This window comes from Zingiber officinale, chromosome 5A (assembly GCF_018446385.1).
Source record: "Zingiber officinale cultivar Zhangliang chromosome 5A, Zo_v1.1, whole genome shotgun sequence".
Classification (NCBI taxonomy): Eukaryota; Viridiplantae; Streptophyta; class Magnoliopsida; order Zingiberales; family Zingiberaceae; genus Zingiber; species Zingiber officinale.
In genome coordinates, this window is record NC_055994.1 from 122418119 (window position 1) to 122430042 (window position 11924).

The window sequence follows — 11924 nt, forward strand, 5'->3', positions numbered from 1 at the left end:
TTCCGCAGGCGATCCAAAATTTAATTTAAAAGAATACATGGTAGCTAGGAAAAGGTTCAGATCTTTGTACAAAATTTTTGTACAGTGGAACCTCTAGGTTTTCCGAGTAGCAACCAACAGTAACAAGAGTAATCCACCAAGGATTGGAGAAGCGCCAACAGCTGTGGTCCCTAATGTATGTGCAAATACAGGCCCAACCCACTCACAGAGTACAACAAGAACAGATCTCAGACAGCGAAGGTTCAGGTTTGGCGAAGGTAAAATAGCTCCATATGATAAAAGTTGATCATATGTGCTTAATACAGGCTTTGGTTCAACCTTACAAGCAGCAAGAAGGGCTCTAGCACGTATGATGAGGCCTGTTTGTAGAATATTCATACATTGCTAGACAAGTAAAACAGAAAATTAATAGATATACAAATATTAACAGAAAAGTTGAACTTTAATAAAGAACAATTGGGGTGAGAACACAAATTTTACCGAAGCAGCCATTTCAAGATGAAGATAAATAATCTCTAAAGACAAGCGACCCTCCACTCCAGTATAGATATTTGAACCGACCCTCTTTACTACAGAACATGCTTCTGCAACTCCACCTCTAGAAAGAGCTTCACACAGAATAATCTGAAAAGTTGTGCATTTCCAAGCATATCTGAGCATTATCAGAAACATGAGAAGACTAAAAATACCTTCATTAAAAAAATATTTCAAAATAAAGGATACCAGATTCACTTTTTGAAGATCTCTTTCGTCCTACACTAATATTACTAAATCATTGTCTTAATTGAACATTAATGTTTCTTCGTTGGATATTTATATACTATATTAACCAACTATCACTTTCAGTTTTATAGTCGGTCGGAGAGCAAAGCCCTGAAGAAAGAGGAAGATGTTCCACAAATATGGAAGATGTTCCACAAAGACTCCATCGAAGGAACAAATTAATGGATCAAAGATATTGATAATTACAGAAATGTGTACTTTGTAGATAAAAATATTGCTTCAACATTATGTTAACTACTTAGATGCACTATGCAAGAAGGGTTTTAAGTATGTTGAGTCATAGATTTAGTTTGCTGTTTGAATCAATCTTATTTACAGATAATTTCATTCCTGAGATCAGAATAACTCATTGTCATTTTCCATTCAAGCATCTTCCTCCTAGTTTATCTAATTGGAAAAATTAAACAACCAGCATCGGCCCAAGATCACTAAATTAACCAAAAGTCAGTTTAAATAATTTGTAAATAGAATTTTATGCATACAACAAATACTTTTGGATCAAGAGTTTCTTTTTCATTAATGCAAGAGCACTTATTTTATAGGAAAACCAACATTTTCAAAATAGTACTCCTTTCCTTCTTAGCCGAATGACAGATTAAAAAAAAAAAGGCCAATCATCAAAAACATCAGTTTCAATGCCATCCTGGTCTGCTCCAGTTGTGTACCAATGAGAAAGGCCTAGGTGTGGATAGTAAAAAAATCTAATTGTTATTAACAGTAGCAAAGTGATTCTTCTTGTGTTAGTCTTACCTGGATTGTCATAGTAGTAATATCAGTGAATCTACGAACTGCAACTCGACAGAAGTGAAGTCCATGATTGGAAATCTGGAAAGTAAAAAAGCACTAACCAAGTGTATACCTTTCTAACAAAAGCGACCTAAATATACTTCTCCAAAATTTCCTTTTCTCCTATAAGAACAGGAGTTCCTAATTCAAAATTCGGTGAACATTATCATATTTATCGTGATCAACTTCATTCAGAATCAACAACCACTCTGCAACAATTAGATTCCCAACAGAGAGCGAGGTACCTCTTTGGGGAGGGTGGAGTAGGGGAGGCTAGCATAGAGCGAGGCTTCGATAGCCTCCTCGAGGTCGAGGCGGCCGGCGATGTCCCTGCCGATGCGCTCGGTGACATGGAGGTCGACGGAGGCTACATCCAGTCCCACGGTTTCGTCGCCCCCACGCCATTACGCGATCGTCGGAGGGCCGCGCAGCTGCCGCAAACCCTATGCTACGATAGAAACACCGCGACGGATTACCTGGGATGTAAGAGCAACTTGTGGGCGTTTGGTTTGAGGTAAGAGCGGTGGGGAATGGGAATAAAACGAAATAAGGGCATCCGCAATGCTATCTCAAAAGCATGGGGTTTTAATGCATTAAAATAAAATAAAATAAGAATTATTTAATAATTTATTTGATTCGTTTTTAATTGATATTTATTTTGATTTATAATATTGTTAAAAGACAATACCAACAGTTAATTTATTAAAATAAATTAAAATATTAATTATTTAATAATTTGTTTGATTTATTTTTTAAATGATATTTATTTTGATTTATAATTTTGTTACAAGAGAATATGAGTCGTTAATTTATTAAAATAAATTAAAATAATAATTATTTAATAAATTTCTTTCTAATATTTTTTCAAATGATTTTTATTTTAATTTATAATTTATAAAAAATTTTGAAATTTTTTTTGAATTTTATTTTAGCGACAGTTAATGTATCTACGCCGCCAAATAATCACAATTTGAGGTGGGAAAAATTTCCACTACTATTAGTGACGTTGAGTGCAGAATGTGTCGCTATAGTGTCACATTTGGCGACGTGTTTTCTATGTCGTGTCGCCAAATGATCCAGGGAAAATTTGCGCTATCTTTTAGCGACGTGGAGTGATGTGTGTGTCGCCAAAGGTCTTCATTTGACGACGCGTATTGTTTAATGCGTCGCTAAATGATACAAAATAAATGTGAGAAAATTCCCTCATAATGGTCTATCTTTTAGCGACGCGAAACATTCCATGCATCACCAAAAGGTCGTATTTTGCGACGTTGACTGTACTATGCGTCGCTAAAAGTCAGAATTCTTGTAGTGATATCATAATAACCAAATCAGAAAATTGTCACCAAAGTATATTCCTAAATTTTTTTTAATTAATCCAGTTGGAAGGAACTTATTTTGGGTTTCAAAATCATGCATAAATTAATTTTTTTTATATATCATACTTTTTATTATCAAATAAATTTCTTTGCATAATTTCTATGAGAAATTAATTATAATTTAATTTTTCTGAGAAAGAAAATTCCATTACTCATCTATGAAGAAAAATTTGAATTTTATGATCGTTGTATTATTTTTATATCATTTTTTTGTTAACAAAATTCATATTTTTAATTAAAAATATCTTGCAGTGCTATTTTTTGCAAAATTTATTTTTTTTTGAAACTTCATCATTTTCTCTATCAATAAAAATATTTTTAATTTTTTTTTTATCGTTGGTGAATTTTCCTTGAATTATTTTTCTAAATGTAAATTTTTAATATTAAAAATTCTAGAAAACTTATTTTCTGAAAATTTATTTTATCTGCAAAGTTACTTACTATAATACATAATTAAAAAGTTGTTGAAGATTTTTTTAGCTTAGAAACTATTCTTAAGTAATTTTTAAATGAAAATAGATCTTTATTTATATATACGTAAAATCAATTTAATTTCATGAAAATTTTATTTTAGCTTTGGATATTTATGCTTAACAATTACAAAAACTCTCAAAATTTTTGAATAATTAAAAATAATTTTATTTTTTTAAATTATAAAAATTCAGATTTTTGAAATTTAAATATTCCTGATTTTTTTGGATAACAATCACCCTATTTTTATCCCTTAGATTGTGATTTAAATTTATTAAGTTATTTTCCAGGGATTACCCCATTTTAATGTAATCAAAGGGGAAGAATTAAAGATTAAGTCTAAGGGGAGGGTATATTTTTTAAAAAATCATGTACTTGTAATTTTTTACTGTTACTTATTTGTGGTTTACCCTAACTTAGCTTGGGATTGCTCACATCAAAAAGGGAGAGATTGTAAGTACCTTGGGATAGTTTTGATATGATCAACCAAGTCAAATTAGGTCCGATTATGTTTTGATGTCTTTGTGTCTAAGTGTGTAGGAACTTAGGAGCACAAGAGGTCGAGCGAAAAATGCAGCTAGCGAGAAGAACGACACGTGAGAGAGTTGACGGGCTCGGTGCGTCCGAGGGACGATGTGCTACGGAAGAGTAAGATGGAGGATGAGAAAGAATCACGCTGCAGTTCTGAGGGATGAGAAGCCGGAGCGAAAGGTTGCTCGAGAAGGCCAGAAAATGAGTTCGAGTTAGCCCTATTCCGGATGGCCGAAATCACCCTAGTAAGCGGAGCTGGAGCGAAAGACCCGGACGAAAATTCAATTGGATGTTGACTGTGGTCCGAGCTCCAGGAGCAATTTCAGGTGCCTAAACTCCGGGCCCCCAGATCTGGTCCAGGCGCCCGGACCACCTCGGTGCCGAGGGCGCCCCCAAAGGCGCCCTCGAATGCGGATTAGGTTTAAGCGGGTCCGGGCACCCGGAGAGGGTCCAGGCACCTAGACTAGAAAGTTTATCTCAAAGTCAACTGTTGCGATCCATTGCGATGGGGATAAAATTTTATCCCCCTCCAGGTGTCTGGAACCCATCCAGGCACCCCAATCAGGACTATAAATACAGTTTTGATCCTAGAAGCTAGATACAACACTTGAAAACGATTTCATTTAAGTTTAGCTTTGTAATTGTGAGCTTTGACTGCTATAAGAGACTACTCTGCCTAAAGGAGATTTTTAATGAGCTTTAATTTTTTTGGATTAGCAATATGCTGATTGCAAATCAAGTAACTCTTTCTGTGCCTCTTCCTTTTAATTAGGTTCTTAATTCTTTATGCAAGTGTTTATTTTAATCAAGCTATAAGTTTTGAGGAAGGTGTTTTGTTTGAATTTATTATGCAGGCTATTCACCCCCCTCTAGCTGGTCGCAAGGGACCTACATTTAGATCACCTTTTGGTCGAAAATAGAAGGAAGGATCAGTTAGCCACACACCAACGGAAAACTAGAAAAATAAGGTTTGACCAACTTTTGGCTCGAGTCTTGAAAAAGGGTGGCAACGTACCCTTGAAGGAGACGCACACCAAAAATAAAAGGAGTAAAACCCGTAAGAAAATCTTAACCTTCTTGTTCTATGAAGAGGTTTTTATAAAGCTCTTCATTCAAACTTGGGGAACAAGTTCTAACCCAAGCCTAAGTCCAATCTTAAGCTCACATCATATGTGTTAACTTAATCCACCTATAAGAGGTATGATCCAAAACCAAAACCAAAACCAAAACTATATCTCATGAGTAGGCACAATTTGCCAACAAAAGGCATGACCCATTAGTCCATCTGTTAGAATAAATACTTTCTATATTTGTCATTCGTTTGGTCTAACCAAACTTAATCTCTTTCTCTCTTTGAGAATCTTATTCTTAACTTACTCTTAAGTTTTTAAGACATACTCGTAGTCATATGACCCAATATGTTTTCGATTATCTTGGTCGTTCATAATTAAACATTAATTATGAATCAATCATGAGTGACACTATTAGTACATTATGATCCCTAATTGAGTGAAAAATCATAATTGATTTCATTAACATCTTCTGAACTCTTCAACAACTATAGTTATAAGTGTATGTTCCTTTCACTCATTTTATACTCACTTGGTTCAGGACATCATGTGTTAGTCCCCACTAGGCTGGCTACGTCACACTTAACCCAAGTTATAGTTCCTTGTCCTATGGATTCGAATTACTCAAAAACACGTCCAGGAAGACTATCCTCTTGGCGTGTTTACTTTGACCAAAGACGTATGAGTAATAATCATAATAAGAGATCATAGGATATATGTCTCCTTATAAAAGTAGTGGTGAATCCTTTGTGATCTATTTATGTAAAATATCGGAAAAAAAATGACGAATAATGATGAGGGAATTTTTCGGAATTTTTGAAAATTTTTCTGGAATTTTACGGAGCTCGTATGGACGAGTTAACGGGGATAAAAACGGGGCCCAGGAAAGTCTGTTTAGACTACCCCATTTAAGTGAGGAAAAGTTGAATTTACTTATTTATTTTCCTATTTTCTTCAATTTCTTTCTCCCTCGCCGAACCACCCTCACCGATCCCTTCTCGCGCCGAGTTTTCTTTCCCCCACCGAACTCGTGCCCTAACCGCACGGGGCGGTTTTCTTCTCCTTCTTCCCCTCTGCCTTAGCACCTCCTCGCCACAGAGATCTGCCTCCGCCGCTGAGATCAGGATGCGTCGTTCATCCTTGTGAGCCGACGCCGACCGTCTGCCCTACTCCTTATCCCCAACGCCTTCTTTGCCCGAGGGTATCTCGGGCGATCCACCTTACCTGTGCCTAACTTCCTTCGGTGCCGACCCTACTCCGCCCGACGCCGCTGCCTCCTCTGTACTCGCTCACTCCGACTTTTTTTCAGTCCGAGCAGTGGGGTTGGGAGCTAGTGTTGGTGGTTGTCGGAGATTGTGATGCTGCAAATAGTTTCAACTCTGTTGCCACTGCCAACCTCCGCCAACCTTTTCTTTCTCTCTCGCGGTTCCACAGCCGCCGCTGCCGACAACCTCAAACAGGCTGACTTTGTTGCCTCCGTCGGCCACAAGACTCTGGCAGCAATTTACTCCGACAGAGAGAAAATAGCTAGCAAGGTGAGCAGTTCTATTTCTGTGTGATTTTCGGCCTTGGTACTCAATAGATCTTTATATGGATAACAAAATCCAATCTATAGTACTATAGTCTCGTTGAATTCTATATAGCATATGCTGATTTAGGGGTTCTCGACCTAGAAGGTAGTAGCTTCAATTGATACCGGCCAGAACTTTTGACAGCAACTCCTCCGACCGAGAGTCTACAGAGATGACACTAGTTTAGGGTAAGTGGGGTTGTGAATCTATATGATGCTTGGATTTGCTTAGTAGATGATGGAATTAATTAATTTATGATTTATGAATAAACCTAAGACTAAGGTTAGTTTTGGGGATACTCAGTCATCGTGGTTGATTACAGTCACCCTAATCAGATTAGGGATTTTATTTAGCTTGTAATTAACTAAATACATTATGTGGTTACAGGACTTTGATTCGAGACGGTGTCTCAACGAGGGATCTATTTTGGATTGAACCTTCCTATTGGAGGCGGGTACCTCTTGACTTATCTTTTATGATATTGTCTTTGGATATGCATAGTATTTTATAACTACAAGCAATGAACATGTTTGTCTTTGGTATGTCACTGTTTGATATCCATAGCATGTTAGGTTTATCGCCTGTGACATATCCGTGCTTATAGCATGTGATTTATTGCCATGAGTACTGTATTACCATGAGTATCTTAGTTTCTAGAATAAGTGACATACCATGTTTTACTGAAGTTAGGACTAGGTTCTGGACTTTTGGTTTCAGTCATGTGTATCGAGATTATCTGATACTTAGGTTTTATGTCATGACTGGCTTGTGTACCTCTATTTGTATATCATATATGATTCGTGTACCTAGACCTTGATTCTTGATATGTGCATATTGTTGGTACACATGTTATGGAAGGGGATATGTTAGGATCTAGGTTGCTATACCATAGAGGACCTGTATGCCCTAGATCCGTGGATTGACCATCGCTCTTGTGGTACCCATTTATGTATATATGGATTTTTATATTGATCAGGTTATTCCATACTTATTATGTTCAGGACATAGGTTTTTGATATTCTATCTGACCTGTGTACTATAGATTTTGGTATGTGACCATCGTTTTTACAGTACCCCTTTTGTATATATGGATATGGTTGTGTTGATCAGTTTTTGTTATGCATAGTGACATGCATCATGATTGCATGTTGTGCGATTGTCGGCTCCACTATGGTTGAGCCCATCGCCAGTTACATGTACTGCACACACCCCCACTCATGGTTTAGTGGTATATCAGGCAGGTGTGTGGCGGTTCTGCTGTTTGGCTCCGTTGGTCATATGACCCAGCGTGGTAGCCGGCAGTCAGTTCCGCTCTGTTTGGCTCCGCTGGCATTTAGTGTAGCAGCGTAGTAGCCGGCAGACGGTGGACTCTGTTTGGCTCCGTTGGTCAGGTGACTCAGCGTGGTAGCCGGCAGAGATACCTCCCCGTCATCGTGTACCGGGAGTTGAGAGCATTGAGCTCCCCCATTTATGATTTGGGGTCACAGGACAGGAGTACTCCGACAACATCCCGTCCACTCGGTCACTCATCAGGAGCAGTGACGACAGAGTGCACGGTTGTCACAGCCCTACCCACTCGGTCTCACCATTTGAGTGTGAGATGACTGACTGGCGTCAGGGGTGACCAGGACGCATCATTAGCATCATATGCATTGATGCATTTATATTCTTATGATATGTTTGTTGCATTTGGTTGCTGCATTTTGGTTGGATGCATACTTTTGACCTGCATACAGGATTATTGACACTTTCGGTTTGACGACCCTTTTGTCTGGATAGGAGTTCCTGGTGAGTACAGCTTCCTCAGTTACCTTTCAGTTTTGCATATTCCCTATATATGATTAGGAAGCTGTATTCCATGTTTGTTGCTGTTAGATATATTTTACTACTCATGTCCATTGGTATTCGCTGAGTTGTTGATCTCACCCCCGTTGACACTATCTTTTTCAGGTATCAGGTTATTTATGGTGTCGCTTGGAGCATCCTGTCTGCTGGTCCCCACGTCACATCAGAAGACTTATCGGTTTCACGTATGTTTTGCTTGTTTTATGTATCAGTTTGTTTAGCTATGTACTCTGGTTTTATTTTTGGAGGGTTGATGTTGTTATGTGGTGTTTTGTATTTGTTATTGGTTGTGTAAGCCTAGCCGGCTAGCAGTTTTGTGTTTTGGTTTTGGTACAGCCGAGTGGGCTGCTTTATTTTTAACTGCGTGGTGTTTGTTTTCTTTTATTGTTATTATTCCAGCCGCATGTGGCTGAGGTATATAGTGCTTGTAGAAAAGTTTCAGATTGTCCGCCGTACAGGGGAGATGCTGCCGAAATTTCTTCGGACAGAGACTCCCTCGGGGCGTGACAATTTAGTGGTATCAGAGCAGGTATACGATACTTGCTACGTATTCTGGATTTTTGAGATTTATCTGATACTAATTTATTTGGTATCAGAGATCGGCTTACGAGTTTTATTTCTCGTGTTTCGGATTTCATGTTTTAGTCTTCTCGATGTGACTTTTTGGATTTTGGGACTTGGCAGAAGCAGGACATCTCTAAGCTATAGGAGGTATGTTGGTATATGTTATCCTACCTTTTGATTAGTTTATGCCCTGTTCATTATTACAGTCTATGACATGTATTAGCACTCTTTACTAGTACCTGTCTGGTTGTTGTAGCATATATTATATGTGATGGGTTAGCCACTGATCTTGATTGACCTTAATAGAGATTAAGGATTATAGGCTTTGGTGATTTTACATATCATACCCCTAGTAGCTTTAGCTTCTGTTACTACTATTTGGTTAGCAGATTGAGGCACATACCAGCCTCTTTATTAGTTATGTAGTGGATAGTATTTACCTATTTATGTTGACCTAGCCAGTAGTATATCATGTTATCTTAGTTAATTTCATCAGTAAATATTGATTTACTCTTGTTAGATCAGTCAGTAGGAGTCTGATTTACACTTATTGATTTGGGTAGTCGTATATTGATATACCTTAGTTGCTTGTGGGGAATTAAGGTATTCTTGATTAGTTAGAAGATGATTGATTTAGTTTTGTTGGTTTGATCAGTAGAGGACAATTATATTCTATTTTTAGAGGTTCGAATCTTTTGATTTTTCGGGCTTAGTTGGATATTATGAACACATTGGAGTACATGACTGTTACTGACGTGGGAAAAGACTGAATTAGCCGTATATCGTTGTTGGTTTGGTCAGTCTTTAGAGGATTGATTTATCCTATTCCGTGGGTACTTTAAATTTAGACTGTAAGTACCTTGTAGGATAACTTAGAAGGTGGCGTAGGGTTTGTGTGGTAGATTGGATTTAAAATATGTTGATTATGCATATTTATGTGGTGTGTAGATATGATTGTTATGAGTTGAAGGAATTCTATGATGGATAGTTCATTTACAGATAGTGTGGGTATTCCCATCTTGATGTGGTTATTGTAGGTTCCTTGTGGATTATAGCTATTTGGTTAGCTGTACGTGCCTGATTGACATGTTGGAGGTATCTTATCTATTTAAATATGTGTCGTGGTATGTGTACATGGGTGTGAGTGTCATGTTGGAAGTATTTTGTCTATTACATTGGTGTTGTGATATGTACATATGTGTTTGGTGTGGTATCTGAGGTATCTTGTTGATTATGTGTGATTTGTGAGTGCACCTGGGTTTAGTATGCCTTATTGGAAGTATATGTTGATTATACTCTTGGCATATGTGTATATTTGTCATGTGAGTGTTGTTTGAGGGTATTGTTGATTTTACCTACGATGATATGTGCACACGGATTCGGTATACATTGTTGGAGGTATCACAGTGATGTATACCTATGATGTGAGTATTTTTTTTTTGGTGTGTACTAATTGGAGGATTATGACGATCATACATATGTTGTGTGTGCACGTGTGTCAGGTGTATGGTATTAAATGTCTACATTATGATATTGGTTGTTTTACCCTGTCAACTAATTCTTTCATTAGTGGGTGACCGACCCACTAGGAGGATGATAGAGTTGACTATGGATCGTTTGTGGTGGAGTGTAACTCCCACATATTATTGTTTGTTTGTGGTGGAGCGTTGCTCCCACATATTACGGATTGTTTGTGGTAGAGCGTTGCTCCCACATATGTGATATTTCGTGTGATAGAGCATTGCTCTCACACTGGAGGTTCTATTCTTTGGTGATTATATATCGTTGGTGATTAGATCTGTTTATTGTTGAGGATCTTATTGTTAGGAATGTCTGTGATACGGACATTATGTGTCTTGGTTTTACCATTAGTGCTTGTGGTGCCCTAGATGTTATCATGGACTCGATGATTGGGGTATCCCTAGAATGTTTGGATCAGTTTCCATTGTCTTTGTTGACGATGTTGTGATTTATTACGGATTTGAGGTGCGTCATGTACACTACCTTTGCATAGGTCTAAAGATGTTTCGACAAGAACATGTATATGTGATTATCAGTAGTGCTGATTTGGTTGTCTTCTGTGAGATGTTTGAGACACACGGTCACCAGTAGGAGTATACCGTGGTTCCACAGGAGATCGAGGTTATTACCGTTAGGAGTAGACGGAGTCTATAGAAGAGGCTCGCAACTTCCTTTGTTTGGCTCGATATTTCCGGAGATACGTTGAGGGTTTCTCACGGATTGCTATGTTATTTACACGCATGATCATGAAAGGCGTGAAGTTTACTTGGACTGTGGAATGCAAGACCAGCTTCTAGGAGCTGAAGTGGAGACTAGTGTCGGCTTCGATTTTTGGTTTTACCTTCTGGAGAGGACGGATATGTCCTATACATCGACACAACTATTCAGGGTTTGAGCACTGTTCTGATGCAGCAAGATAGAGTAGTCTCCTATGCTTCTTGACAGTTGTAGGAGCATGAGTAGAACTACCCAGTATATGACTTGTGGCTGGCCGTCATTATTTTGTGCCTTGAAGATTGGTAGCCTTATCTATACGGTGTTACATTTGAGATTCTCACGGACCATAAGAGTCTCAAATATTTGTTCACTTAGAAAGGAATCTAATCTTCGACAGGGAAGATGGATGGAGTTCCTGAAGGATTTTGATTGTACCATTAGCTATCATTTGGGGAAAAGCTAATGTGGTTGTCGTTGTACTTAGACGGAAGTCTAAAGGGACTTTAGCTTGCCACCGAGTTGTGGTCACAGACTTGATTCAAGGTTTCTCCGATTTGGGCCTTGAGGGTAAGGACAGACAGAGCAGGGTACTCTAGTTACCATGGTTGCTCAGTCGTCGATCAGGACGAGGATCCGAGAGCCCTAGGCTGTTGATCAGTATTTGCAGTTTATTTGCAGTCAGATAG

General features: G+C 38.2%; 1 protein-coding gene across 3 annotated transcripts; it reads right to left on the bottom strand.

The window, feature by feature from the left end:
* Positions 1-2121, bottom strand: LOC121983186 (nuclear pore complex protein NUP155-like). 3 transcript variants are annotated; one of them, XM_042536142.1, is made up of 4 exons: positions 1815-2119; positions 1534-1608; positions 481-624; positions 1-384 (listed from the first exon to the last, which is right to left on the bottom strand). In XM_042536142.1, exons 2-4 carry the CDS (start codon positions 1543-1545, stop codon positions 94-96), a joined length of 447 nt encoding a protein of 148 aa, XP_042392076.1. In that variant the 5' UTR covers positions 1546-1608; positions 1815-2119; the 3' UTR covers positions 1-93. The 3 variants fall into 3 exon arrangements, 2 of the variants coding, with proteins under 2 accessions (XP_042392076.1, XP_042392075.1); XR_006112418.1 differs by lacking the exon at positions 1534-1608 and having other exon boundaries at positions 1815-2108; XM_042536141.1 differs by lacking the exon at positions 1534-1608 and having other exon boundaries at positions 481-652; positions 1815-2121.
* Between the last annotated feature and the right edge of the window lie 9803 nt (positions 2122-11924).

Excerpts from the sequence above, each read along its gene's own strand:
- LOC121983186 (XM_042536141.1), bottom strand. The coding sequence starts at position 1,921 with ATGTCACCGAGCGCATCGGCAGGGACATCGCCGGCCGCCTCGACCTCG. Across the intron at positions 653-1,814 it reads ACTCCACCCTCCCCAAAGAG|ATATGCTTGGAAATGCACAA; the intron begins GTACCTCGCTCT and ends GATAATGCTCAG. Across the intron at positions 385-480 it reads ATCTTGAAATGGCTGCTTCG|CAATGTATGAATATTCTACA; the intron begins GTAAAATTTGTG and ends TTACTTGTCTAG.